Source organism: Eptesicus fuscus, chromosome 23 (genome assembly GCF_027574615.1).
Source record: "Eptesicus fuscus isolate TK198812 chromosome 23, DD_ASM_mEF_20220401, whole genome shotgun sequence".
NCBI lineage: Eukaryota > Metazoa > Chordata > Mammalia > Chiroptera > Vespertilionidae > Eptesicus > Eptesicus fuscus.
Window position 1 is genome coordinate 11,571,699 of NC_072495.1, and position 27,929 is coordinate 11,599,627.

The 27,929-nt window shown below is 42.7% G+C and overlaps 1 protein-coding gene across 3 annotated transcripts; it reads left to right on the forward strand.

The window, feature by feature from the left end:
• Positions 1 to 2,822: 2,822 nt before the first annotated feature.
• CCDC62 (coiled-coil domain containing 62) lies at positions 2,823 to 27,517 on the forward strand. Of its 3 annotated transcripts, XR_003617921.2 has the most exons (14): positions 2,823 to 2,940; positions 6,297 to 6,489; positions 7,073 to 7,239; positions 10,263 to 10,364; positions 13,382 to 13,553; positions 15,756 to 15,857; positions 17,515 to 17,603; positions 17,913 to 18,028; positions 18,597 to 19,319; positions 21,689 to 21,836; positions 22,522 to 22,647; positions 25,996 to 26,085; positions 26,945 to 26,970; positions 27,289 to 27,517. XR_003617921.2 is itself a non-coding variant. In XM_028147144.2 (13 exons), exons 1-12 carry the CDS (start codon positions 2,905 to 2,907, stop codon positions 26,041 to 26,043), a joined length of 2,022 nt encoding a protein of 673 aa, XP_028002945.2. In that variant the 5' UTR covers positions 2,823 to 2,904; the 3' UTR covers positions 26,044 to 26,085; positions 26,945 to 27,517. The 3 variants fall into 3 exon arrangements, 2 of the variants coding, with proteins under 2 accessions (XP_028002945.2, XP_028002947.1); XM_028147144.2 differs by having other exon boundaries at positions 26,945 to 27,517; XM_028147146.2 differs by lacking the exon at positions 18,597 to 19,319 and having other exon boundaries at positions 26,945 to 27,517.
• The last annotated feature ends 412 nt before the right edge of the window (positions 27,518 to 27,929 follow it).

The window sequence follows — 27,929 nt, forward strand, 5'->3', positions numbered from 1 at the left end:
TCCTGACTTTTCTCTTTCTGTCTTTTAAACTTTTTATTTTTGGAAAAACACTGTAGACTTTTTGTGGGAAGTTTATTTTGTGTATCATTTTCCAAATGGTCGTGATTTAATCTGGTTTAAAGCTGAGTGACGTTTTAAAGAATTGTAATTGGGCTTCAGGCATAATTATCTCCTTGCTTCTTACGTGTGTTAGTTCCGAGATGCCTGAGTATCTAATAGATTTGTGGTTGAATGGGCTTCATTGTTACCAACCAAGTCCACTTTGTGGGCCCATAAACATACTGTTGGCTGGAGTTGTTCAAGCTGTTCTGAATATTATTGATCAAGTATATGACAAGCCTTAAAACCATCTGCACTGTTTGACCCAATAAACCACTTCTTTGACATTATCTTAAAGGTATGTCTTATGTTCATCAAGGTGTTACTCCTACTATCAAAAAAATTGCAAATGATATAAATGAACAATTGGGAGGTGGTTAAAGAAATGGTGCATCATATAGTAGACTATTACACCTATATTTTAAAATATTTTCCAAGAAGAATACTTGGAAACATGTTTAATAATGTTAAGTAAGGGGCAGACCCCAAATCCGTTTTATACACTGTCATCGTTTTGAGGGAAGGCCGTTTATAGAGGCTGGGAGTTCATGTTCTGGCTGGCTGAGTGTAAAATTCTGCTAACCAGTTGCAGATACTAGAAACCCGTGTTCAATATATTGTCTGGGAAATAGCAACTGAAACATGTTTTTCTCACAAGAGAAACTGACCATTATAATGACTGCACTAAACAAATTTAAACTTTTGTTTTTATAAAGGTCTTAAGCCAGGTGCTACAAGTTGAAAAGACTGGTGGTATTTTAATTGCTACAGATTCCTTTAATAAATTTAGAACTATTGTTTATTGCCATGCAAATTACAATCTTGAATGTTTTTATAAATAATTAAAATCTTAGAATGTGTAGTAAAGATGTAAATTTAAAAAAAAAATTCTGCATTAACTGAATTTTACTAAATAAGATTATTATCTGATGGAGCAAATTTATCCATCGAGACTATGTGGTATGTGTTATGTATGCTGTTGGTGCTGGAAGATGTCTGTATGCCTATATAACACATGTGACTTCATGTAAAATTCTTAATGTTCACAGTTCTTGGCAAATGCAGTTTCAATCCATATATAGCCAGCAGTGGATGTTACTGCAGGAAAATGCAGGATTAAAATTGTCCTTGTGTATAACGTGTGTGAATGTGTTTCTTTTACTGAAATTTAAAATAGAGTATAGTTTAATCTCTGATTAAAATGAAGTAGTAGAGCAAGGCATGACTTTAATCCATACATTCTATTTGTGTGTTTTATGGAATGTTTTCACAGTCTAGTATTTTTAGCAAAAAGAATACTAACCCTTAAACAGCCTATCTCATAATATGTGTAAGAGATTTGTCATGATTAAGCTGGCAACTTCAAATGCAAATACAGTTTTGATATACAATATTTAAAATATATGTATTTATTGATTTGAGAGAGAGAGGGTAAGAGACATCCATCAGCTGCTTCCTGCACCCTACTGGGGATTGAGCTGGAAACCCAGGCATGTGCCCTGACTGAGAATTGAACTGGTGACCTTTTGGTGCATGAACGATGCTCAGCCAACTGAGCCACACCGACCAGGGCTGGATAGGCTATTTTTAATAACTTGTCAGAATTTTCTTTCTTGATTTTAAATTCTAAGACATTGTCTTGGTTCTCCTAAACATGAGCCTATCCTATGGAGTCAAGTGTCACACAGATCAGTGAAGCTTGAAAACACTAGTTTTTCCATTTCAGATCTTATAAACACAATGGTATGTTTTGCTAATTCACAATCAAAAAGTAAAGTTGAAATACTATAAGACTGGTATCTTATCTTGGCAGCAATGCCAGCCTATGGGTTAAGCAGTAGGGGGTGGGTGACCAGGAATTAAATGTATTATTTAATGTGACGGGGTAGGGGAGGCTGGGGGAAGGTCTATGGGGGGAAAAAAGGAGATATATGTACTACTATATGTAATACTTCAAACAATAAAATTAAATTAAAAAATATTATCAGGGATAGGTACTTTTTCATAGTTCATTTCCTATATAACATGAAGAGTAAAAGCGGGAAGAAGGGAGGACTATGAAACAACACGTGAAAAAGTTTAGATTTAACCCAGAATGTGGTAAATTTTGTCATGATAAAGTTGAAAGATTCTCATTGCTATTCAAGAGCTACATCCAGAGTCCAAACAGTTTTTTCTTTTTAACTGCGAGTCTTAGTTTAGAGCTGGCTGCTGGGCTGGCCTACAACTATTAACTGCCAGGGCTGATGTCTGCCTCCATCCGTGCATTCGTTTGAATGCTGGATACTGTTCCCAGTGCCAGCTCACACAGCAGCTAAAAAGCTCTCCGTCAGGGGGGCCAGAGGGAACTAGGAGAGCAACTCCAATGTCAACCCGGGGTGATGCGGACAGAAACAGCCTTTATTTTGCGTCCTTTATTAACCGGTTTTGCGGACCGCATATTCTCAGATTAACCATTCTTGAGTCCCAGGCCCGGATTTGGAAGCAAGAAACGTCGTGAGAGCGGTGTCCGCACGTGGTCCGGCGGGAGCCAGCTTCCTGCATCCAGTCGCGCGGCTACCGAGGTATCGCGAGAGCCGGGGCGGCCCCCTTGGCGAGACCATAGGCGCGGCGGGCGCGCGAGGTCCTCCTGGCAGGCGGTTTGGGGGGCGCGCTTGGGCCGGCTGGGCCGTGGGCGCGGGACTCATGGGCTCTGGGCTTTCCCCCCACCCCACCCCCACCCCCACCGCTCTGGGCAGACGCGCTATGGCGTTTCTAAGGTGACGCTGCGCACAGCGACTTTCTCCGGGGGCGGAGGAAACACCTATGAACCCTACAGTGACCTTCCTCGCCGGGCGCCAGGTGAGCGGCCTGGGTACGACGGGCAAGCAGACCCCGGGCACAGCGTGCATTTGGGCCGAACTTGGGTGGTCTTTAGGGCACGGTTTCCGCTTCACATTTAAAACAGTGCCCAGGTCCTCAAGAGAAAACGGAGGGATGGAGTGTCCTGTCCCGTTTCCTTATCTCAAAAGAAACCTGTTGTCCAGCCCAGGTGTTAAGACCAGTGGTGGGACCAGGTGCTCACTTCCTTTTTAAAAAATATATATAAATTGATTTTTAGAGAGATACTGAGGGAGAGGGAGAGAGCAAAACATCTATGCGAGATAGAAACACGCCCCCCGCCCCCAACCTGGGATCGAGCCGAAACCCCATCTGTGCCCTGACAGGGAATCAAACCGGAACCGGAAACCTGTGGGTGCATGGACGATGCCCTACCAACTGAGTCACACTGGCCACCGGGCAGGTGTTCACTTCTTAAGGGTGACAGTGGGCATTTGTAGAGCGGCTTTCTCTAGGCCACCTCCCTTCCTGTCCTTAATTTACCCACAGTAACCTGCCTGTCGGGGAGCACTCTATAACCCCGGTTTACCCAAAAAATAAAAATAAAAGTAAGCATTGAAAGTGAACTTGCTCTAGGTTTGCATTAATCGGTATGCGATGGGATGAACTTTTTGTATACTTGGCCTGTTGCTTGTTTCCAGTACTAGAATATATATGCTCCTTGCTGTACCCCCAACCACTTGGTGCTCAGTAAATATTGGTTGAACAAATGAATGAACGAATGAATGGCTTACCAAAGACTGGAATTCAGGTCTTGTGATTCGGAATCCTTTGGCTCCAAATTCCATTTTTTTTGTGTGTTTAGTTACTAGTAACTGTAACCCATTCGTTGTTTCTGTTTATTTACAAATCGTATTTTTTCAGAAAGCAGGAATGATGTACATGGCCTCCATGAATTTTTCAAGATAGAATTCTATTTTTTTTAATTGATTTCAGAGAGGAAGGGAGACTGAGAGAGAGAGAGAAACATCAATGATGAGAGAGAATCATTTATCAGCTACCTGGTGAGGACTGAGCCCACATCCCGGGCATGTGCCCTTGACCAGAATCGGACCTGGGACCCTTCAGTCCGCAGGCTGACACTCTATCCACTGAGCCAAACTGGCTAGGACAAGGTAGAATTCTTTTTTTAAATACTAGAGGCCCAGTGCACGAAATTTGTGCACAGTGCGGGGGGGGGGGGGCGGGGTCCTCAGCCCAGCCTGCGTCCTCTCACAGTCCGGAAGCCCTCAGGGGATGTCCAACTGATGGCTTAGGCCCGCTGTCTGTGGACATCCTTAGTGCTGCACCTCTCCCGCCACTGCAGCTGCGCTTGCCAGCTGTGAGCCTGGCTTCTGGCTGAGTGTTGCTCCCCCTGTGGGAGCGCATTGACCAGTTGTTCCGCCGTTCAGTTGATTTGCATATTAGCCTTTTATTATATAGGATATTTTTTATTGATTTCAGAGAAGAAGGGAGAGGGAGAGAGAGATAAACATCAATGATGATAAAGAATCATTGATCCACTGCCTCCTGCATGCCCCACACTGGGGATCAAACCCACAACCCAGGGATCGAACCATGACCTCCTGATTCATAGGTTGACGCTCAACCACTGAGCCACACCACCTGGGTTCAAGATAGAATTCTTAAAGTAATACATTTAGCTCTTTATTTTATTGATGGGAACAGTACCATATTTTGAAATGTAACTTAAAATCTTAATAGCTAATGCTTGTTGAGTGCCTGTGATGTGCCAAGTACTGTGAAGAGCTTCTCTTGCATAATCCACACAACTCTAAGAAATCACAGTGCTGTTATTGCCATTTTACAGGGAAGGCTTAAAGTTAAGAAACTAGTCCAAGGTTATAGAGCCACCAAGTGGCTAATTCTGGACCCTCACTTAGATCAGACCAACTTTCCTGCACTAGACTTTAAAATGATGTATGCTTAAAAGGAAATTACTGTAGATAATTTTGGTAGGTATGCAAATGGCATTATGGTTATATAAAAATGCTCATTTTTAGAGATGCATACTGAAGTGTATGTATGAGTGAAATGTATTTTTTTCATCAACAACAAAAAGGAAAAAATTGAAAAAGATATGGCAAAATCTTGATAATGGCAGGACTTGGGTTCTGAGCATATGGGAGTTTATTGTGCTGTTCTGTCTTCTGTGTATGTTTGAAAACTTTCCTTTATAAGATTTGTTTTTTTTAATAGGAATGTTGAGTTTGGATCAGTCCCAATATTAAATTGATAGAGTGAGTTTATATAGATGTGTAACGAGTAGTCATTTCATGTTTCCCTTTACTTGATTGCTCCAGAATTGCTGGAACAAGGTGAGGGATAATATTGTTGGTTGATACAAGGAAAGGGTTGACAGCAAAGAAAAATGCAGAGATGGGTTCATTTGTAATTTAGCCAGTGGAGGTTTCACAAACTGTCCCACTTAAAAAAAATTTTTTTTAAAAACATTTTTATTGGTTTCAGAAAGAAGAAGGGAGAGGGAAAGAGATAGAAACATCATTTGCCGGGGTTGTAGGAGCTCAAAGACGAAAGATAGTTTTGAAAGGCATTGGGGGTCAGAGGAGCTTCAGCTAAAGGAGCTAAAGACTCTCCTTATCTCAGGACCCCTTGCTTTTTATTAACACAATTTGTCCTAAGGCAAGGTGGAGATAATACACTTCAAAGGGTAGGGTACAGAAGCATTGTCAGATTGGGGAATAGCCTACAGCTGTTCAGGTGTTTGGCCAACAGGAGGCAATAACATGTAGATTGAGATGCCCTGAGCTGTCTGGCAGCAAACAATCATCCTATTCAGGTTTGGGGGAAGTGCCCTCTAGCCACTCCAACAGGTAATTACATATGTGACTCAGCCTTTGTTGAGCCCCCAAGTTTCATCAACCTTTTGATAAAACTCTTGTAATTATGACATGCTGGAATTGGTTCCCGGCAATCATTGATGAGAGAAAATCTTCCACCAGCTTCCTCTTGCACACTTCTACTGGGGATCAAGCCTGCAACCTGGGCATGTGCCCCGATCAGGAGTTGAATGGTGTCCTCCACGCTCAACCACTGAGCCCCACCAGCTGGACCAGTCCCACTTTTTGAGTGGTGTGTGTGGCATTACAAAATGATAGAGGCAGTGAACAGTAGGTGTGATCTTGGTTTAAATATACATAATTTTGATGCCACATTATAAACAGCAGATAAAACTTAGTTAATGTTACTACCTTGAATTGGCAGCATAAGAAGATAAAATTATTTGGAAAATAGGCTTTGGCTGATTTATGCTATTGATTACTTTTATTTTGTGTGAAACCACTTTCTGTGATTAGAACATCGGGTCAGAAGTTGAGATTTCCACTATCGAGAAACAACGGAAAGAGCTGCAGCTGCTCATTGGAGAACTGAAAGATCGAGATAAAGAGCTCAATGAAATGGTTGCCGTACATCAGAGACAACTTCTGTCGTGGGAGGAGGATCGGCAGAAGGTGTTGACTTTGGAAGAGCGTTGCAGCAAATTAGAAGGTCAGAAATACATTCAGCCACGACTGCTAGGCACTTCTGTAGCTCGCACATTAAAAGGGCTCATGGGAATGACTTATCCCAACACAGTGCCCTCTGCCCTGGAGTTTAGTGTCAGTGAAGGTAGGAAGACTGAACACCCACAATCAAACAGACAAATACAATTTGAATTAAAGCAGGATGAACACAGTGCTTAAATGTGGAATGCTGAGTAGAGCTCCAGTTAACACAGTGTGTTAGGAGTGAATCTTTAGAAACTGTGTTTTGTTTTTAATTTATTGATTGATTTGAGAGAGAGAGAGAGAAACATTGACTAGTTGCCTCCTGCACATGACCTGACCAGGGATCAAACCCACAACCTGGGTGTGTGCCCTGACTGGGAATTGAACCTGCCACCTTTTGGTGTGTGGGATAACACTCCAGACAACTAAGCCATACGGGCTGGAGCTATCATACAAACTGTTAAAATAAGAATTATCTTTTTAAAAATTTTTAGCACAATTACTTTTTAACCATGTATTGGAAAATAATGCATTTTAAGCTTCAGCTCTGACCACAAATAAGTGACTGGTGAAATTTCCCTCAGGTGAACTACATAAAAGAACTGAAATAATCCGGTCACTCACAAAGAAGGTAAAAACCCTGGAATCTAATCAGATGGAATGCCAGACAGCTCTTCAGAAGACTCAGCTCCAGCTTCAGGAAATGGCTCAGAAGGCAACCCATTCCTCTCTCCTCTCTGAAGACCTTGAGGTGGGTTTGATTTTGTGATCTGCCTCACTAGCCCAAATTGTGTTTGCGTTTCAGTTACTGAAGATTTACTGGTAGATTTCAATGGTTCCATTAAAAATGCATGTGCGTGTGTATGAAAGTATAGCCGTCCATCGTCATAGTCTTGCACTCATTGTACTGCTCTGTTAGCTGTCTGTCTTGCAGATGAAGCTTCATGACAACCCTTTTCTAACTGTTGAGCCATTTGGTTTAGTAACATCTATCATTTTATCAACAATGGGTTATTTTGGAAAGCCTTTCTCAAAGTCCAAGAGTAGTATCACCAAGTTTTGGGCACTTCAGAGTATGCTTTCTAAAGAACTATGTCTTATCTGATATGATAAACAGATATCTAACCCATGTTAGAGGCATATTAGAAATAAAATCTGAAAGATTGGAGAACTGGGTAGTCATCAGATATTTTTTAAAATATTTTTTATTGATTTCTACAGAGAGAGGAAGGGAGAAAGATAGATGAAGGGGAAACATCAATCAGCTGTCTTCTGTATGACCCCACTGAGGATCGAGCCTGCAACCTCTTGGTTCATTGGTCGATGCTCAACCACTGAGCAACACTGGCCTGGTATCAGACATTTTTTTTGAGCTCATGCTTTATGAGAGGCACAGAGAGAAAGCCATTTTTTTGTCCCACCCTTCGTATTCTTGTTTCATAGTGATGATATTCAGTATAAATCTTGGTAATACAATGGGGCTTAATATTTCATAATAATAGTATAGCTTTTATTGTATGCCTCTTTTATTTTTTCAGATTATTATAGTAGAGAGTTTGTAATTACAAACTAAGTAAAAACCATTCTAGAATCTATTGATATGCTCAATTTAAAAATGGAAGTATTTCAGCCCTAGCCAGTTTGGCTCAGTGGATAGAGCGTCGGCCTGTGGTTTGAAGGGTTATGGGTTCGATTCCATTCAAGGGCACATGCCCAGGTTGCAGGCTCAATCCCCAGTGTGGGGCTGTGCAGGAGGCAGCCAATCAATGATTCTCTCTCATCATGGATGTTTCTCTCTCTCTCTCCCTCTCCCTTCCTCTCTGAAATCAGTAAAAATATATTTTTTAAAAAAGAAAGTATTTAAGTCAGCTCAGACTGCCATAACAAAATGCTATAGACTGGGGGGATTAACCAACAGTTCTTTCCTCACAGTTCTGGCAGTGAGAAGTCCCAGATCAGGGTAGCTGCCAGCAGGGTCAGTTTCCTGGGAGGGCTCTCTTTTTGGTCTATAGACAGCCACCTTCTTGCTGTGTTGGGAACAGAGAGAATGAGCAAGTTCTCTGGTATCTTTTCTTATAAGGATACTAATCCCATCATGGGGTCCCACTCTCATGTCCTCTAATTCTAATTATCTCTGAAAGGCTCATTTCCAAATATCACCACTTTGCAGGTTAGGGCTAATGCATTATGGGGGCTGCATAAGCTGGAAGGTATTTCTAAATTAATAAACTAGTTTTAGAGCAGTTTTAAGTTCACAGGAAAATAGAATGGACTGTACAGAGATTTCTCATACACCCCCCACCTCCCACCCCATTATGGACATTTTACCATGGTGGTGCATTTGTTACAATCAGTATATACATACAGGACATATTATTATCACCAAAAGGGTTTTGACAAATGTATAATGACACATATCCAGCATTGTAACGTATAGAAAAGTTTCACTCCCTGAAAGTTCTCTGGGCTCCATCCCTCTCTCCCAGAGCTTCTCACAACCACCAATGTTTTCACTGCTCCCATAATTTTGCCCTTTCCAGAATGTCATGTGGTTAAAATGTATGGTTAGAATTGTAGTCTTTTCCCATGGAGGAAACTTAACTGCACTTGGTAATATGCAGTTAAGTTTCCTCCATGAAGATATCTTTTTTAAAAGCCTGATTATTCTTTTTTTCTAACCAATAAATACATCATGTACAACCAAGCATGTCAAACTCAAAGGCTAACACAGGCCAAATAAACAAGGTTTAAGTTTATGTGGGCTGCAAAAAAAAACAAAAGCTTCAATTTTCATAGAAACGTAGGTTTACTTCGATAGAGATATGCTGAATACAAAGTGCTGAAATAAATGAATCATTGTTAACATAAAATAATAGAACATTTTAATACAAATTAATATTTTTTTCTTGAACATTAACTTACCAGACACTGAATAACTGCACAAATTAATAAGCGTAACGCAATAAACCTATTTTTCTTGTTCTCTGAAAGTGAAATATTTCCTGTTGCGCACACCAAACAAGTCAGTACAAGACTAATGACATGGCCATCGGCTGCTAAAATATTTGCTGCTAGTATTAGTGGAGAGGTGTGCCTGTGTGTAAGGTGCGTAAGGGAAATGAATGCAACACGATTATAGTAATCAGTCGTTAGTGAACGTTGTAGTTCGTTATTAATAATTATGTATAACAGGATATTGTAAAAATTAAGTTATGAAATTTTTATTAAAACGTTTTTATATGCTGTTATATTGTCTAGGCCGCAAAAATATTAATTGTGGGCCGCATGTGGCCCGCGGGCCGCGAGTGTGACATGCTTGATGTATACAATAGTTATATCAGCTATAGTTCTGTGATTTTAAAAAAATCTGGTAAGTGGCAGTACCCCAACACAGAGTAAAAAAAAAAAGTGCACAGAAGTTCACTACTACTTTATTTTAGCAAAGGAAATCTGTTTTCATTCATTCATTTTCTTCTTTCTTGCCAACCTAGAATTACACATAAAAGACATTAGGAAGTAGACATGTTTATAAACCTAACCAACATAATTCAATAGAGCAAATACTTGTGTTGAGAGGGTGCTAGAGGTAATGGAGAAATAGATGTTTGTATTCCTTTTGATGACTGCTTACTTAAGCCCATTTTATTATGAAAAAAAAGTTAAACAAAGAAAAAACAAACAAAATAGAAGAATGAGCACAGAGTGTGGCTGCTGACAGTAATGAAAGCTTTCTGATGATGCATACATGAGCATTTATGTGTTGTTCCCTTGCAGGCTAGAAACGAAAATCTCAGCAATACGTTAGTGGAACTTTCTGCTCAGGTAGGACAGTTGCAGGCTCGAGAACAGTCTCTCACTACAATGATAAAGCTAAAGGTAACTCAGAATAATACGATCTCCGTCCGCTGGGGTGCTTTGTAGTTTATAAAGTACAGTCACATGCACAGTCCTACTTAAACCCATCGCTGTGCAGATTGATAGAGCTACCGTTTTAGAAATGAGAGAAACAAGTTTGAAATGATGTCCTCAGGCATTGGGAGAGGAGGCAAGACTCCACTTTTGGTTTCCGTCTCCAAGTACCATTCCATGGTCTAGCATGCCCGGATTAACTCATTTTCTTCCGAGGGATCCATTGTTAGGTCTCATGGCAATCAGAATGCTTGTTAAAAATAATTTTTTTTTTAATTCTCACCCAAGGATATTTTTTCCATTGATTTTCAGAGAAAGTAGAAGGGGGTGGGTAGAGAAAGAGAGAGAGAGACACACATCAATTGGTTGCTTCCCACATGCGCCCCGATCAGTGCCATGGATCAAACCTGCAACCCAGGCATGTGCCCTTGATCAGGAATTAAACCTGAGACCCTTAGGTCCACAGGCCTTGGCTCTAACCCCTTATCAAACCAGCCAGGGTTTGTTAATTTTATTTTTAATGGAGAGAAAAACTGTTAGCAATCAAGCAGTTTTATATATAGAGGCCCAATGCACCAAAATTCGTGCAAGAGTAGGCCTTCCTTCCCCTGGCTGCCGGCACCAGCTTCCCTCTGGCAACCAGGAACCAGGCTTCCCTCCAGCTGCTGGCACCTGGGACCCTGGCTTCCCTCGCAGCCCTGGTTTTGTCTGGAAGGTTGTCTGGAAGGACATTCGGTCTAATTAGCATATTAAGCTTTTATTATTATAGACTAGAGGCCCGGTGCACGAAATTTGTGCACGGAGGGGGGGCGTGTCCCTCAGCCCAGCCTGCACCCTCTCCAATCTGGGACCCCTCGAGGGATGTCCGACTGCCCGTTTAGGCCCGATCCCGGATCAGGCCTAAACGGGCAGTTGGATATCCCTCTCATAATCCAGGACTGCTGGCTCCCAACTGATCACCTGCCTGCCTTCCTGATTGCCCCTAACCACTTCTGCCTGCCAGCCTGATCACCCCCTAACCACTCGGCTGCCAGCCTGATTGATGCCTAACTGCTCCCCAGCCAGCCTGTTTGCCCCCAACTTCCCTCCTCTGCCGGCCTGGTCACCCCTAACTGCCCTCCCCTGCAGGGTTGATCGCCTCTAACTGCCCTCCCTTGCAGGCCTGGTGCCTCCCAACTGCCCTCCCCTGCTGGCCATCTTGTGGTGGCCATCTTATGTCCACATGGGGGCAGGATCTTTGACCACATGTGGGCAGCTATATTGTGTGTTGCAGTGATGGTCAATCTGCATATTACTCTTTTATTAGATAGGATAGAGGCCTGGTGCATGGGTGGGGGCTGACTGGTTTGCCCTGAAGGGTGGGGGGTCCCTTGGGGCATGGGGCGGCCTGAGCGAGGGGCCTGTGGTGGTTTGCAGGCCGGCCACACCCCCTGGCGACCCAAGAGGAGGCCCTGGTATCTGGAATTTATTTACCTTCTACAATTGAAACTTTGTAGCCTGGAGCAAAGCCAAGCCTGCTGCTCGCTCCGAGGCTAGCAGCGATTTCTGTTGGAGTTAATTCACCTTCTATAATTGAAACTTTGTAGCTTTGAGTGGAGGCTTAGGCTGGCAACAGGATGGCTTCTTTTATTACTGCGGAAACCCAAGCCTCCCTCCCGCTCTCAGTGGCTGTAGCCATCTTGGTTGGGTTTATTTGCATATTTGCTCCTGATTGGCTGGTGGGCTTGGCTTGGCTGGTGGGCGTGGCTTAGGCATAGCAAAGGTGCGGTCAATTTGCATATTACTCTATTATTAGGTAGGACTAACATGTCATGATCAGTGATTGATAAACAGTCTCTTTTGTGTAACACACGTGTTTGACAACTGGCAAGTAGGGGAATGATGTTGGTAGAGTGGGACACTCATGCTAATTCATATGTGATTCCCCCCTCCCACAGCACATTAATGTTTTGAAGTGATCAGGGCCAAGTTTTGTTAATATTAAAGAGAAAAATACTAAAAGCTCCAGAATTTCCTTAGTTAAGTAATGACCAGCTTCATGGCTTCAACAACCACTGTGGGTTCCGTCATAGCAAACTCCCAGCAGAGCTGTGAGTGCTAATGATGCTGAAAAGGGTTGGCCGACTAATGCATCTGTGTTGGCATTTGCTGAGCTGTGTTCATGTACTTAATAGGGATGCTGGGGTTTGCTAACGTTGGTCTGATCACAAAGTTCCATCAGCTTTTGAATGGTCTGCCCAACCCTCTTCTTCTCCATGAGTCCTCCTAGTCTAGTGTGAGGTGTGCAGACTGTGAGGTTTTTCAGGAACACGCATGGATGCCGCAGCAGAAAGCCGTGTCCTTAGGCAGGAATAAAACCTGCTAATAGTTATTCCATTTGAGTGGGGAAGGGAAAGAACTCTTACTATTTTTATACTTTTAGGTATTGTTTGAATTGCTTTTCAACCAGCAGATACCCTTTTTTGGTAATTAAAAAACTACCTCAACAGTAAGAGGTTCTGATCTGGGTAGGTTTGGGATAAGGTCTTGGAGTCCGTCATTTTAGCAGCTGAAAAGAAGGGAAGGAAGAGTGGGGCCCATGGGATTTATCTGTGATCCAGAGCATAAGCCCCCTCAAGGGCCACCCACCCTCCTGTTCTTGCAGTTTTCCAGGGAGTTGAGTTGTCTGGTTCTAAGCTTTCTGAGACAGTAAGCTAGGGTGGGTGGCACTGGGTTCTGGGGCCAGCTGGTTGGTTCAAACGGGCGTTCCATCACTAACTAGTTGTGTAACCGTGGGCAGTTTACTATTGACTCCTGAGTCACCTGGGGATAAATATAGCCCCTATCTCAGAGAGTTACCGTGTGGATAAAATGGGCTAACGCATGAAAAGTGCATAGACTGAAACCTGGCACACAATGATGTCTTAATACCAAGTGTAGTCTTTTCATATTGATTAGTTGGAATTTAAAAATCTTCTGTAATAGTTTCCAAATGTGGTTTTTAGGACAAAGATATTATTGAGGCAGTCAATCACATTGCAGACTGTTCGGGGAAATTCAAATTGCTAGAGCAAGCCTTGCGCGACGCCAAGATGGTGGAGACGTGTATCGTGAAAGAAAAGCAAGACTACAAGCAGAAATTGAAGACCTTTAAGATTGAAATCAATAAACTGAAAGGTAAGGAAGAGACATAAATGTAAGCATTTTATCCTGGGAATATATTCCTTCATTCAGGTTTACCGAATCTTATGATCAGGAGTAGGTCTGTTGCTGGCTAGGTCCCACCATGAAATGTTCCTCTCATATGCCATTTCTGTGTTACGAGATATATAGCAGAGTTGGGGGAACTGCATAATGCATGGTATTTGTTACATAATCCTGCCTTGGCTGCACCAGTCAGTCAGTACTGCTGATACTGCTCTGTAACAAGCAAGGTCAATATCTCAGTGGAGGCAGCAGTGAGTCTTTGTTACACTCGTGAGGCAGGAAGCCGATGAGGCCAAGCTGCTCATCTGGGCTAGTTCCGCTTCATGTACCTCATCTCTTCACCGTAGGCATTTCCTCCCACGGTGAAGGCAGAAGTGTCAGAGAGGAAGCAGAAATGTGAGGACCTGACACACCATCACTTCCCCCTCACTCTACTGAGCAGAGCAAGTCACGTGGCTCAACCCACAGTCAGGTGGTGGAGAAATACCCTCTGCTTCTCATGGGAGGATTTGCAAGAAACTGTGGGAGGCAGGCAGGGAACAGTGAGGAATTGCCGCGAACCACACGATCTGCCAAGAGTGACTTTTGGAGCCTGTTTTATTTTTAAAAATTCCTTTGCATTCTCCTTTTCTATTTTCATTCGCACAGTAGCTCCATGATTCATTTCTTTCTGAGTAACATTACTTGAGGTTTTATAATGACGTGAAGGGTAGGTATATGAAATAGGTTAGTGCTACGTACTTGAATATGGACATAGGTGATAGAGTCAAAATTTAAATGTGTCTACAGAGGCTGTGGAGGTAGATCTGCTTTTCTCTGGCCTTTCCCCACTGTGGGCAGAGGCGCTATCATTTTATACATAGTCACCGCCTTAGACACGAAGACCGACTCCCACTGTGGAACAAGCCCCTTAGAGTGACAAAGCCATGGGGTGTGGAGGACACCCTCCCTCTGTCCTGGTGGAGTGCCCATAGCACCTCGTGAGGCTGCGAGTTGCTGTTGGAATTGTGTGACTGTATTGTGGCTGGTTTCACTTAGAAGACTCGGTCTTGTTCTGGTGATGCTCTGACTTGTGGCAGATCATTGTTTTGTCTCTATTTGTGGCTTCAGCTAGAACCATGACCATAAGGTAAGCCTTGGCAGCAGGGGCGGACTCGGTCTCCCTTTTTTTTTAAAAATATATTTTTATTGATTTTTTGCAGAGAGAAATTGAGAGGGATAGAGAGTTAGAAACATCGATGAGAGAGAAACATCGATCAGCTGCCTCCTGCACACCTCCCTACTGGGGATGTGCCCGCAACCAAGGTACATGCCCTTGACCGGAATCAAACCTGGGACCTTTCAGTCCGCAGGCCGATGCTCTATCCACTGAGCCAAACCGGTTTCGGCTCGGTCTCCCTTTGTTTGGATCTGCAGTTAATAGCACAGCCCCTGGGGTACATTGTAGCATTTGATAAGTATTTATTGAATGCTGTGTATACCTAGGTAAAATATTCAAGTAAAAAGCCTGTTTTATTATTAGTATGCCTTATTTTATAAATTGAATATTTATTAAAACTTTTTTTAAAAGGAAAAACAGGACAATAGTGGACTAGAGAGTGAGGGAAATAGAAACTCAGTTGGGGTGGACTTGGAAGGCATCTTTGAGGAGAACGTTTGAGATGAAACCTGGATGACAGGAAGAACTGGCATGTGAAGATCTGGGCCAGGAACCTTCCAGGCAGAAGGAACAGCAAGCGCAAAAGCCCTAGTGGGTTTTGAGGTTGGAACACCTTCAAGAAACCGAATGAAAGAAGGAGGAGAGTGACAGGCAGGGCCAGGCCAGGCCAGGCCAGGCGGGCTTATCATTACGAGTTTGGATTTCAGCCTAAGTATGGTAGGAGGGCTTTTAACAGAGGTTCGTGAGCAGATTTTTATTTTGAAAAGATTGCCCTGATAGGCACGGTTCTGGCAGGAAGACCAGTCAGGTGAGAGGTCGCAAAGCCTTGGCCAGAGCCATTGCCATCGATGCCATGAGCTGCTGCATATGGGACATATTTTGGCTGTAGGTTTAACAGGACTTCCTGTTCATTGGAAGGGGTGCTAAGGACAGGAGAGGTAGTCATAAAGTGTGTCTTCTTCTAGGAACTAGTGTTTATTTGAGAACTTTTTTTTTTTGTTCTATTTGTGAAGAGGATCTAAATGAAAAGACAACAGAGAATAATGAACAACGAGAAGAGATCATTCGCCTCAAGCAAGAGAAGAGTTGCCTGCACGATGAATTGGTTTTTACTGGTAAAAATAGTTTAAGTGACTGAATAGGATACTAAACTTTTTATGATACTACTTTGGCAGGCTAAAGGAATTATAGCTCTCTCAGTCATTTTTTCTTTTTTTTTAAGCACCCTTTGAGGGGTGGGGAGGGACCAGGCAGGGAATTTTAAAACTGTTACAATACCTCCAGTTAACGCTGTTTCCTCTTCTGTAAAATGGGCAGCTGAAACCTGTGACTGTACTTCTCGCTAACAATGCATCAAGAAAGACTCGTATGAATTGAAGGAGGAAGATGGTTTATACTTTTGCAAATACTGTATAAAAATTAGTAAATCCACATTTTTTTTCAGTTTGCAAATAGATTACCTGTAATTTATTAAGGTTGGAAAAATAGTAATGTGTTTTGTTACATCAGTATGACCCTAAAAATAATAATGCTGGAGATGAATTTTTAATAATTTAAAAGCAAGCTTATCAGTAAGGTTTAACTTCACCCCTTCTGATAAACAAAAATTTCATTCCCTCCTCTCCATATTCTCCCATACTTTATCCCCTCCCTCCCTACCCCAGAATCTCATTTTTCAATAGTGAAAATTTCTCCTTTCTCTTCTCCCAGTTGAGAATCACTGGTATATAGATCTTATTCCTATCCCTGCCAGCCAAGAGGATTTTATTAGGCTTTCATTTTGGTAGCATGTATTAGGGAAATCATAGATTTGGAGGTAAAATTCCAACTAGAAATAAAATTAAAATTTTTTTGGTCTACTCACACCTACCCTCAATGCCCTGCCTTCAGGAAGAGAATACATTCCTATAAAGTTAAGAGGACAAAATGCAGCATTTTATTTAAAAATTTTCAAATAAAATTGAATTCTTAATTTGAATCTCATGTGGAAAATACGTCTTTCTACCAGTAGAGGTCACTATTTCCATTATTAGGATTGCTGTCTCAAAGTAATGTCTTTTAAAATATATATATTTGTGTTGATTTAAGAGAGGAAGGGAGAGGGAGAGAGAGCTTGAAACATCAATGATGAGAGAGAATTTGTATTGATTGGCTGCCTCCTCCACACCCCTAACTAGGGATCAAGCCCACAACCTGGGCATGTGCCCTTGTCTGGAATCAAACTTGGGACCCTTCAGTCCGCAGGCCAACATTCTATCCACTCAGCCAAACCGGCTAGGGCTCAAAGTAATGTCTTATATTGCTGAAGATACATATATAGCTAGGTAGCTATATTAAAAATCTATTTATAGCTTCGAGCTGAATTCAAACCATCTTTGGATCAGTATTTGTGTGCCAGGCACTCTGCTATTTGCTAAGAAACTCACAGGCCCAGAACATTTAGTTCCAAACAAATGCTGTGAATGAAATGCTGTGGGAAATCAGGGGAAGAAAAAAACACTTACAGGATATTCTGACAGTCTCTTTTCTTTTTTATTCACCAATTTTTACCCTTATATTCTATTATGATTTCCTAAGTAAAATATGTGGAATTTGTTAGATAATACTGGAACAAACCCATTTCTTGACATAATTTAAAAAATTATTTGCTAGGCTGATTTCTTAAACATCTTTTCTACTCATACCAATGTCTCAAAGTCATTTTTGGACATGAAGACGTTTGTGTTAATGTGGCTGATGAAAAGTATTTTAATAATACTTTTTCTTCAATAGCAGAGAGAGAGAAAAGGAAAGATGAGTTGCTTGATATTGCCAAGTCAAAGCAAGAACGAACAAATGCAGAACTGCACAATCTGAGACAGGTATGTCTCCAGTTACATTTCTTCTGTTAGGTGGGAAATGTTTAAAAACAAACATCAAATTAGGAACTGTGTACGTCCGCTGGCTTTGTTTATGGTGCTTTTGGAATCCCAGCTACATTAGCTTATATCATATTTATTGTAGCAGATAGGGTCTCAGTGCTAACACGGGAAACAAATATAAAAGCACAAGTTTTTAACATGTATCTCCAGTCACTATCTGATCTGTTTTAACATTTGAAAGTACCCAATTGTTGGCTCAATTTAGTTTTATTGTTACACTTTATATTGACTTATCAATATCTACTGCAGATTTACGTAAAACAACAGAGTGATCTACAGTTTTTGAATTTCAATGTGGAAAATTCTCAGGAGTTAATACACATATATAACTCAAAGATGGAGGAATCAAAGGCCCTGGAGTCCAGGTAACCACAGGAAGAGGCTGTTAATGTAACCTTGTATTTTATTCCATCATTTAGTCATATATTTTAAGTACTTGCTGTGGGCCAGCATCTACTACTCTTCCCTATGTAGTAGGGAATAAATTTATGTGAGTTAATAATAAATATTTTAATCCCAGGTTGTGGTGAGACCAGAGCTTAGAATTAATTTAGCCATTGGAGAAAAGAAATTCATTCAACATTATTTGTGTGTCTGTTGGCTTTGAGTTAAATAGAAACTACAAGGATGAGTCATTTGTTCATTCAGCACTCACAGTACTATAGGCTTGGAGCTAGGAATAAGGGCAAATAAAGATACATAGGACAGGGTACTGGCCCAAAAGAAGTCGTGCAAAGAACGCTGTGCATAGCTGCTGTAGGAGCTCGGCGAGCTGAGGGCGAGCCTGCTCTTACCTCGATTTTCCTGTTTCCTTGTTAATAGATAAATGGGTCTTATTAGAATGTGGCTCAACTAATGAGGTTTGGGTGAACTATTGAAAATGACAGTATTGAGTGTATCTTATAACTTCCGTTTCTTGTGACGCCACCGTAGCAGAGACATGTGTTTATCTGACCTTGAAAATTACCACCCAAAAGTCGATATTAAGAAGGAAAAATATCAGAAGTCACTGGTTAAGGACCAAAAATTTGAGACCATGTTTGTTCAGCAAAATAGGTCAGACAAGAGCTCTTGTGATGTGTGCAAAGAGAAGAAGCTACAGGTTAATACTTCATTTGGGGAAAAAAGTGTAATTGCTGTTTCATCTCTGTTTGCAAAAGACTTAACGGAGAAACAAAAGTCTTGGTCTCTGGGAGGAAAACTCCAGTTTGAACCCGAAAACAAAAGTACATTGTGCAAGAGCCACGCAAAATCCCCCAAAGGTAATGGTCTTGGGATTCAGATGGAAGAGAAACAGCCCTCAGAAACATGGGCTTCCTCTGATGAGAAGCCCTGGCATGATGTCAGTGTCTACCTGGGCCTGGCCGACTGCTCTGGTTCAAAACGGCCCGAGAAGCTGGATGCCGAATGCCAAGACCCCCTGGACAGAGCGGGGTTCTCGTGTTGCCAGAAAAGCGAAGCCTGTCTGGGGGAGAACGACACCTGTGAGTTCAGGTGCTGCCACCCGAGTAACTTCGTCGTCGAGGCCCCAGGCCAGATGTCCGACATGGAGTGGATGAACATCTTCAAGCCTTCTAAACTGCAGAGGATTGTCCGCCACAAGTCTGTGTGCACTTGTGCAGAAAGTGCCAGTGGAACAAAATACAACTCCACGAGGTTAGTGAGGTTTCGTGTTCGCAACAGCCAGGGGCCCCGGGCAGTGCAGGCCGTGCAGAGCCACCTCCTGTTTGCAGCTGAGTAGGATGTGAGGCAGCTTGTTTCCTCTGCAGAGGCTGTTGAGTTTTTGATTGTGTGGAGACTGAACTAGAGTCCAGTGAAAAGCCTGCACCTCGCACAGCCTTTGAGGTAAAGGTTTTGGTTAAAAACCAAGCCGATTGTCGTGAGTTGGGCAGATGTGGGTTTTTTTTTTAAATATATTTTTATTGATTTCAGAGAGGAAGGGAGATGGAGAGAGAGCTAGAAACATCAATGATGAGAGAGAATCATTGATCAGCTGCCTCCTGCACGCCCCACACTGGGGATCGAACCTGCAACCAGGGCATGTGCCCTGGCCAGAAACGAACTGTGACCTCCTGGTTCATGGGTCGATGCTCAACCCTGAGCCACGCTGGGTGGGTGGGGAGATACGTTTTATTTAATAACAAAGAGGTGAATCACTTTATGCTGCTCTGGGAGGGTTTGGCTGGATAAGCTGTGTGTCTGTGTCCAGACCAAATGCATTGCCTGGAGCCCAGGTAACATCCTTCTCTAGAGCTCCCCCCCCCCCCACCCACACACACACTTACATACACAACTGCTCCTGCCTTTGCGCTCACTGTACATTTTTCAAACTTTCTTACTCTTTAAAATCATGCAAGAGAAAGAATACCTATATGTAATAGGCTGGTAAAGTTATAAGAAGAAAATGGGTTAGTTATTAGCATAAGCTGCATATGCATTATTAGCTGATATGCATTACTCAGGCTCATCATGTTGTCAGGATGGCTGAATTTTTTGGTTAAGTGGTGCTATAATAATGTCAGCTATTTTCAAATAAAACCTACCTGATAAGCCTTCAATTACAGAAAAGACAGAGTTTCTATATCGAGGGCCTTTGACTTTCATGGACTTTATGACTGAATTTTGTTTCTAGAAATTACATTATTTGGGTGTCCTTCGGCTCTTTTGGAAGGCTGAGTCATTGAAAAATCATGCGCATAGGTATTCCATCAGTTGCAAAATTTTAAAAACTTGGTTGTCATACTAAGTGCTATGTGTTCATACTTGTTTTTTGTTGTTAATCCTCACCCGAGGGTATTTTCCTTTTGATTCTTAGAGAGAGTGGAAAGGAGAGGGAGAGACAGAGAGAAACATCCATCTAAGAGAGATGCATCGTTTGGGTTGGTTGCCTCCGGTATATGCCCCGACCAGGGCCAGGAATCTAGCCTGCAACCAAGGCACGTGCCCTTGACCGGAATCGAACCCAGGACCCTTCAGTCTGCAGGCCGATGCTCTATCCACTGAGCCAGACCGGCCAGGGCCATACTTGGTTTTTAAAGGTCTTCTTTAGATAATGGTATCTATGGGTAGGGCACCACTACAGACTTCACTACCCAACAAGAGCACCCATATGTTAAGGGAAAAGCAGTGTCAGATGGCTTTAAGAGCAAAGTGGAAATATATGAAGTTTAATGTATGCAGGAAAATTAAAATTTAAATCTGGAGTTTTCTTTAGAGACCATTTTGACCTCCCTGGCATGATATAATCAGGAGTGACTCCTTGTTTGGCCAGCAGAGGCACATGCCGGGCATCGCATGACAAGTACGAGATGAAGTAGAAAAGATAATTCTGTTTGCCTACTTTTCCTTAGATTGTGAGAACTTGTGACCCACTTTATTATCTGAGTGCTCACATCTGTACACCATTCCATTCGGCAACTAGAGGTTACCTGTGGAGGGAGAAGCCAGCTCTCACCTAGTTACAGGTTACATGGCGGAGGAGGGGCCATTGCCTCCCATCGGAGCCACGGCCGCTTTTGTTATCAACTCTAATAACATACCCAGAAGCTTAGCTGCATGTGTCTGTTCTCTGATTTGGAGAAACTGTAGAATTAATGAGCCACAGCAATGCCATTCTACTTTCACAAAAGTACCTTTATATACCATTGACAGAAATCGGTCTCACAAACCAAAAAACTAAAATTTTCAGAAATTATACTCTGTTAATCCCCCCCCCCCCCCTTTGGTTCATCCTGTCTCAGAGCCTTTTCTTTTTTTGGCTGGGGGAGGAGAGAAATTCTTTATTCTATAGTTACCCTTTAACTAAGAATCTTGTTTTAATTCTTATTGCAAAGGCTATGCATTAATTTATAATATTTTTCTCAAGCAGTCTATTCAGATCTATAGTGTTCTACTTACAACTTCATTAAAAAAGAGAAACAACTTTTTCTTTGTTCTGTCGAGATACTTTTAAGCGTAAGAGTATTGGTGATACATGTTTGCTACCGTTTCAAGGTGTCTGTTTCTGTTCGGTTTCTTATTCGCAGCGAGCTCATTGCCATCCAGCATTCCCACTGTGTGGGTGCTGCCATAAGAGAGGAGGAGAAGTTGCTGGAGACAGAGTCCCCTTCTGAGAAAAGGAATTCACCTAGGATTTTGTTCGGGAGCAAAGACGCAGCGCTGCCCAGTGAAAAGGTTTGTGTTTCACTTAGAAAAGCCCAGTGTATTCCTGCAGGCTTCTTCTCATGGACTGTAATTCTTCAGCAGCACTGTTGTTAACCTGCTTAACGTTGGCCCTGCCTCAGGTTTACTGAAGTTACGGACTTTATGTATGAATATCCTACAGATCAGCTTTAGGCAAGATGTCCCTCAGGCTCTCCAAGTTGAGATTGACATATCAATTTTAATTAATCATTATCTTTTTTTTTTTTTTTTACATATTTTATTGATTTTTTACAGAGAGGAAGAGAGAGGGATAGAGAGTTAGAAACATCGATCAGCTGCCTCCTGCACACCCCCTACTGGGGATGTGCCTGCAACCAAGGTACATGCCCTTGACCGGAATCGAACCTGGGACCCTTGAGTCCGCAGGCCGACGCTCTATCCACTGAGCCAAACCGGTTTCGGCATTAATCATTATCTTAAACACACACAAAATGAAGACTATGACATGCAAAGAGATGAAGTGTTACAGATAAGGTGTAAATCCCACATTCTCCCCTTCTCCACGCCCCCCACCAGCTAACCCCTGTTCTGAAGTTGCTTCCATGTTTGTTTTTGTACTTTACTATAGAAAGGTGTTTATGTAAAAGCACTGATACTTTTACATGTAAATATGCTCCTTCATTTCATGGATGCTGACATTGCATTGTCTTCCCAGGACGATTTTTCTCCCACCAGCAAGCTTCAGCGTTTGCTGGCAGAATCTCGCCAGATGGTCACGGACCTGGAGTTGAGCACTCTGCTCCCCATCAGCTCTGAGGATGCCGAGGGCGCTGCCCGGAAGGTACGTGCTTCCTCTCCTCTCGGCCCCACGTGTAGTGAGTGCCTGAGCGCTCCACCGCGTTCTGCGGTGAGCAAGTCTCTTTGTGTCTCAGAGGGAGGGGGCAGCACACTGGTTTGGAGGAAGAAAATGCATACTCTAATGTCACTGCACCCAAACTTCCTCTTTCTAATTACTTGGGGATTTAAAAATACATACTTTATTATAGAAAATTTTAAGTACACCCGGATGTAGAACCAATTCTGTAATCACAGACCTTCAGCAACCATCAACTTTCTGTCATTTTTGTCTTGTCTCCCCCGTCCATACACGTTTTCTCCTGGACATCATAGCATTTTACTCATAAATGTCTCATGTATCTCTAACACATAAGGACTTTTTAAAAGCAAGCATAATGGAAATACTGCAGTTCATATGGCACTTCACCTTGAAAAAGACATGAAGTTCGCGTGTCCAAGAGGTTCCAGCTGCAGATTGATTGGGAAATGGGAGAAGAAGGGGTATCAGATGCGGAGGGGTAGCAGCAGGTGTGGGTGGGTGTGTGTGGCTGTGTGTGTGTGTGTGTGTGTGTGTGTGTGTGTGTGTGTGTATTCCTACATGGCATGGCTCAATCCAGCTGGGTACATTTCACCTAGTGTTTCTGTGGGCAAAAATCACATGTGAACAAATGCAAACTTCACACTGGGCTCAGATTTGTTCCCCGATATACCAGATGTGTTGGAGCAAATTCATGTTTTCAAAGCAAGTGTCGCAGCAGAACTGCTGTGTTTTAGTTTAATCGCTGACAGACTCCTTCTCATCCCCAGCTTCAGGCTCTTGTCTCAGCCTTTTCTTTATTTTCATTATATTATTTTTTTAATCCTCACCCGAAGATATTTTTCCATTGATTTTTAGAGAGAGTGGAAGAGAAAGGGAAAGACAGAGAAATATCGATGTGAGAGAAACACATCGATTGGTTGCCTCCTGCATGTACCCTGACCAGGGCCCAGGCCAGGGAGGAGCCTGCAACTAAGTTACATGCCCTTGACCGGAATAGAACTCAGGACCCTTTGGCCCACAGGCTGAGGCTTTATGCACTGAGCCAAACCAGCTAGGGCTCAGCCTCTTTAGGGCCTGATGTTGAATTCCTATCGGAGACATAATCAGTAGCTCCCTCACTTTTGACCTCATAGCGCAGGATGTGAATGTGTGTGTGGGTATGTCTCCATCAGAGCATGCGTCTCAGCACCTGATCACCGACTCCATGGCTCCCTGCTCGTCCCTGAGCCCTTAGTGCCCCTCTTACTCAGGTGGCATCCCCAGGTGTAGCACAGTGCCCATTACACAGGATGCTCAGGAAAGACCCTGACCGGATTTGTAGGAAAAGCGAAGGAAAGAGGCTAAACAGTGACCTCAGGTAGAGAGGAAAAATCACCAAAGCTGATGGAGGTTGGTGAAAAGTTGGCTTAAGAGAATTTTGGGGCTAGAAAGACCCAGAAGAGATATCTAATCTCAACCTTTCATTTTACAGGTGAGGAAAGGGACTAAATCTCTTACTTAACATCCCACAGCTAAAATCAGATAATCATTTAGTTGGGAAGAATATTGGCTCTGGATGTAATGTGTGTTCCAGTGGGTTAAGTGATTCTGGGGATGTTGGGAAAACGGTGAGCAAAAACCAACTTGGCAGTGAACTTTACAGACTCCTCCCCTCTGGTCTTTTTTTCTCTCTCCTCTCTCTCTCTCTCTCTCTCTCTCTCTCTCTCTCTCTCTCTCTCTCTCTCTCTCTCTCTCTCTCTCAATGGATTTGTTGTTCCACTTACTTATGCATTCATTGGTTGATTCTTATAAGTGCCCTGACTGGGAATTGAACCCGCATCCTTGGCGTATCGCAATGATACTCTAACCGCCGACTGAGCTACCCAGCCAGGGCCCGTCTGGTCCTGTTTTGCAATAGGGAAGCGGGGAGCGTTCTGAGCAGCCTGTCTGCTTCTCCAGGTTTTGCCATCTGCTAGAGACAAAGGTCTCACTTCAAAGGCTGTCTCGGAGGCAGGCACTCTCATAGTTGCTGGGGGAGCACAGCGTGATTCCATCCTTCAGGCAGGGACCTGGCTCTGTTTCCTAAAAGTCACAGGAGAACTGAGCCTTTGGGGAGCTCCTCCTTCAGACCACCTGCAGGTGTGACAAGTAACCTTCCACAGCAGGATTGCTTAGTAACAGCAAAGGTTAGGAGATGGCCCGGGTGTCCACTCGCAGGAACATTGCCTCGCCGTGAAACAGACGGGGAAGATCTGGGTGTAGAAATATTTCCAGGGTGTATTTTTAAGTGAAAAGAAGCAAGATCCTGAAAGGTTCATATGGTATTCACCATGTTTACGAAAGGGGATGGGAATAAGCATATACATGATTTTTCTTTTCAAACCACATCAGTGTATTAACTATTGAAAAAAGATACCAGTAACTTAAAGAGAAAAAAGGAAAGAATAGAACACAGCACAGCTGATTCCGTCCCCTTCCCCCACAGCAGCTTCCTAGGAGCTTGAGGTGTGGGGGTGGGGAGGGCCTTGGCCTGAGGCTGGACTTGGAGTTTTGACTGGATGTCCTCATTACTAGTTTGAGACTGTTGGTATCATCACTTTCTGTGTGGCAGGCTGCGAAAGCCTATGGATCCCTTTTAGAATCGTGTTTTTAAGTGAATAAAGTAACATCCATCAGATTGTAAGATACATAGGACGGCAGTTCGAGTGGAGAGAGGGCAGCGTGGGTCAAGCAGGGAGGTCTGGAAGCACCGAGGGCAATGCTAAGGAGGCTCAAACATAGGCCCCATGGGGAGGAGGAAGCAGCTGAGAAGGGGGCTTACCCTACAAGCTGAAGTTCATCACCTGTGTCTACCTCTGTCTTTCAGGTATCATCCTTCTCCTTCCTCCTTTTTTCTCATTTAAAAAAAATCCCCCCAAACACCTAACAATGCAGACTAAGCCCTCTCAGTAGGCAGGCAAATGAATGAGAACACTTAGGGTGGTTGATTCTTTTTGATGACCATTGTATTCATTAAGGGCTCACCACCGAGTCTATAGGGAGTCTGACAAAGAGCCCCCGGTATCTTTGGGCATTAGCCAGAGTTCAGCCCCAACACGTGTGGTAAAGCAGACAGCATCCCTGGTCCACCATGAGACAAGGGGCCCCACACACGAACAGGAGATCAGCAGGTCCTTGTTGGATGGATGGGTGCTCATGGAATGAAATTCCTTCACTGTATTTCATTACTTCCCCGAGATCTTTCCAAGGCACAACTGCTGTATTTGAATGTTGTCTCCGTAAGTGTCTTCTAGTTTTTCTCTCCTGGTTACTAATTTGGGAGTTGTTTTGTAGAACTTAGAAGCCTCAGAAGAGTCAGCTCAAAAAAACACCTCTCAGTAACTGAAGAAAACAAAAGTCCACTTCAATATTCAATATTGGTGGGTAAGTCACCTTTGCTTATCTCGCCTTCTATCTCAATGGAGATTTAATGAGTAACTTGGGAACACTGATAAGGTGGAGTTAAGGCTTCCCGTTTGTTTGACCTGCAATTCTTTCTCTTTGGTTTGACCTATTTATACAAACCTTCTAAATTTAATCAGGGTAAAATGTCAGCTACTTGTACAAGAAGTGGAGATAAAAAAAGTTCTTGTTCTCAATACCTAGAATTTTAAATGGAAGGCAGTGACCACAGAGAGCATTCAGAATCAGAATGTAAATGAACATCTCATTTGAATGTCTGGGACGAAGTCTTTTCGTGGGGTTTCAAGTTGTCACACGCACAGTTTCTGTAGAACCCAGTTTAGGTTAAAAGGTATTCATCATTTTAGTTGTTTTTGATGTAAGCATAAGAGCATTTAAAAAACCTGTGAAAGTAGAAAGTTTTAGTAGTCCTCTTCCTTTCTTCCTCTCTCCTATCCCTCCTCTCTCTGCTGAGAAGTTTCCGTATTTGTAATATTTTGCATGACCTCATGTTGATGAAAATCAGGATACATTTAATTCTTTTAAAATATATTTTTATTGATTTCAGAGAGAAAGGGAGAGGGAGATAGAAACATCAATGATGAGAGAGAATCATTGATTGGCTGCCTCCTGCACGCCCTCTACTGGGGATCGAGTCTGCAACCCTGGCATGTGCCCTTGATCAGAATCGAACCCAGGACCCTTCAGTCCACAGGCCAATGCTCTGTCCAGTGAGCCAAACCGGCCAAGGCAGGATACATTTAATTTTTTAGAGACTGGGAGTTCCTAGCACACAATCCAGCATCATTGATTTTATTAACTCTGAATTTCCTTCCTACAGAAGCTGGTCTCTCATCTATGCGGAAGGTAGGAAGCAGACATCAATACCTAGTACTTAACCTTGAAAACAAAAAGAGGATTGTAATCCCTCACGAGCAGCGATTTCATACCAAAGGGGAGCAGAAACTGAAAGTCAATTTCTAAACACCTGTATTTTGTTTTTCAAGTTAACCATTTGCGTATGTCAAATATTTTTCATGTGTAAGAAATTAGACCTTATTCTCTATTGGAGATACACAAATTTGGGATTATGCTAAAAGAGAAAAAGACCTCCCTGCATTATATTAGAAGTCAGCTCCAACTACATGAGAAACAGTATTCTCTTCTCTTTTCTTGTGGTTTCAGCTCTGGACGTGGCTGTGTAAACAGACATAAAATGTTATGTAGTTGTCTCATCGGCTGACACAAACAACAGCTTGCCGAAAGATCAAGTTTTATATGCATTAAAAAAATATATTAAAGTCTAAAACACTTCTGTTTTAACTTGTAATTTAATTTTTTTTAAAGAATATACTATGTGCCTCTCTGTTCTTCTAAGAAAATTGATCATCTTCAGTCAATAAAAATATTTTTAGTAATAGTTTTCTTTGGTTTCTTTTTATCATACAGGAGTGAAATGAGGAAGGTTGGTCACGAGAAGCCAAACCTGGCATGTTCCCTTCCTCAGGAATGGGGGTGGGCCTTTTAAGCATTTCAGACTTCAGAGTTCTGCTGTGCTGTGTAAATGCCCCTCTGTTCAGGGGTTCCAGGGCAGCGGAGGTGATTTTCAGGAGAACGGAGCAGCCCCCCCATGGAGCCTTTTGAATGAGAGTGCTGGAAAGAGAAATGGGTGAGGTTTGGCTGTGTTCTGTACAAATGCTGGCTTTTCCCCTCAGGCTAGGCTGCTTGGTCTAGCATCTAAGAAAGGGATCATTGATTCTGAACTATCGCCCCCAAGTCAGAAACCTGTGTGCAGAGGCTGCCTTCCTATCTGAGTCAAAATGTTA

Coding starts and splice junctions, on each gene's coding strand:
- CCDC62 (XM_028147144.2), top strand. CDS start 2,905: ATGAACCCTACAGTGACCTTCCTCGCCGGGCGCCAG. Junction 21,837..22,521: donor CAGCGCTGCCCAGTGAAAAG/GTTTGTGTTTCA, acceptor TTGTCTTCCCAG/GACGATTTTTCTCCCACCAG. Junction 22,648..25,995: donor CCGAGGGCGCTGCCCGGAAG/GTACGTGCTTCC, acceptor GTTGTTTTGTAG/AACTTAGAAGCCTCAGAAGA.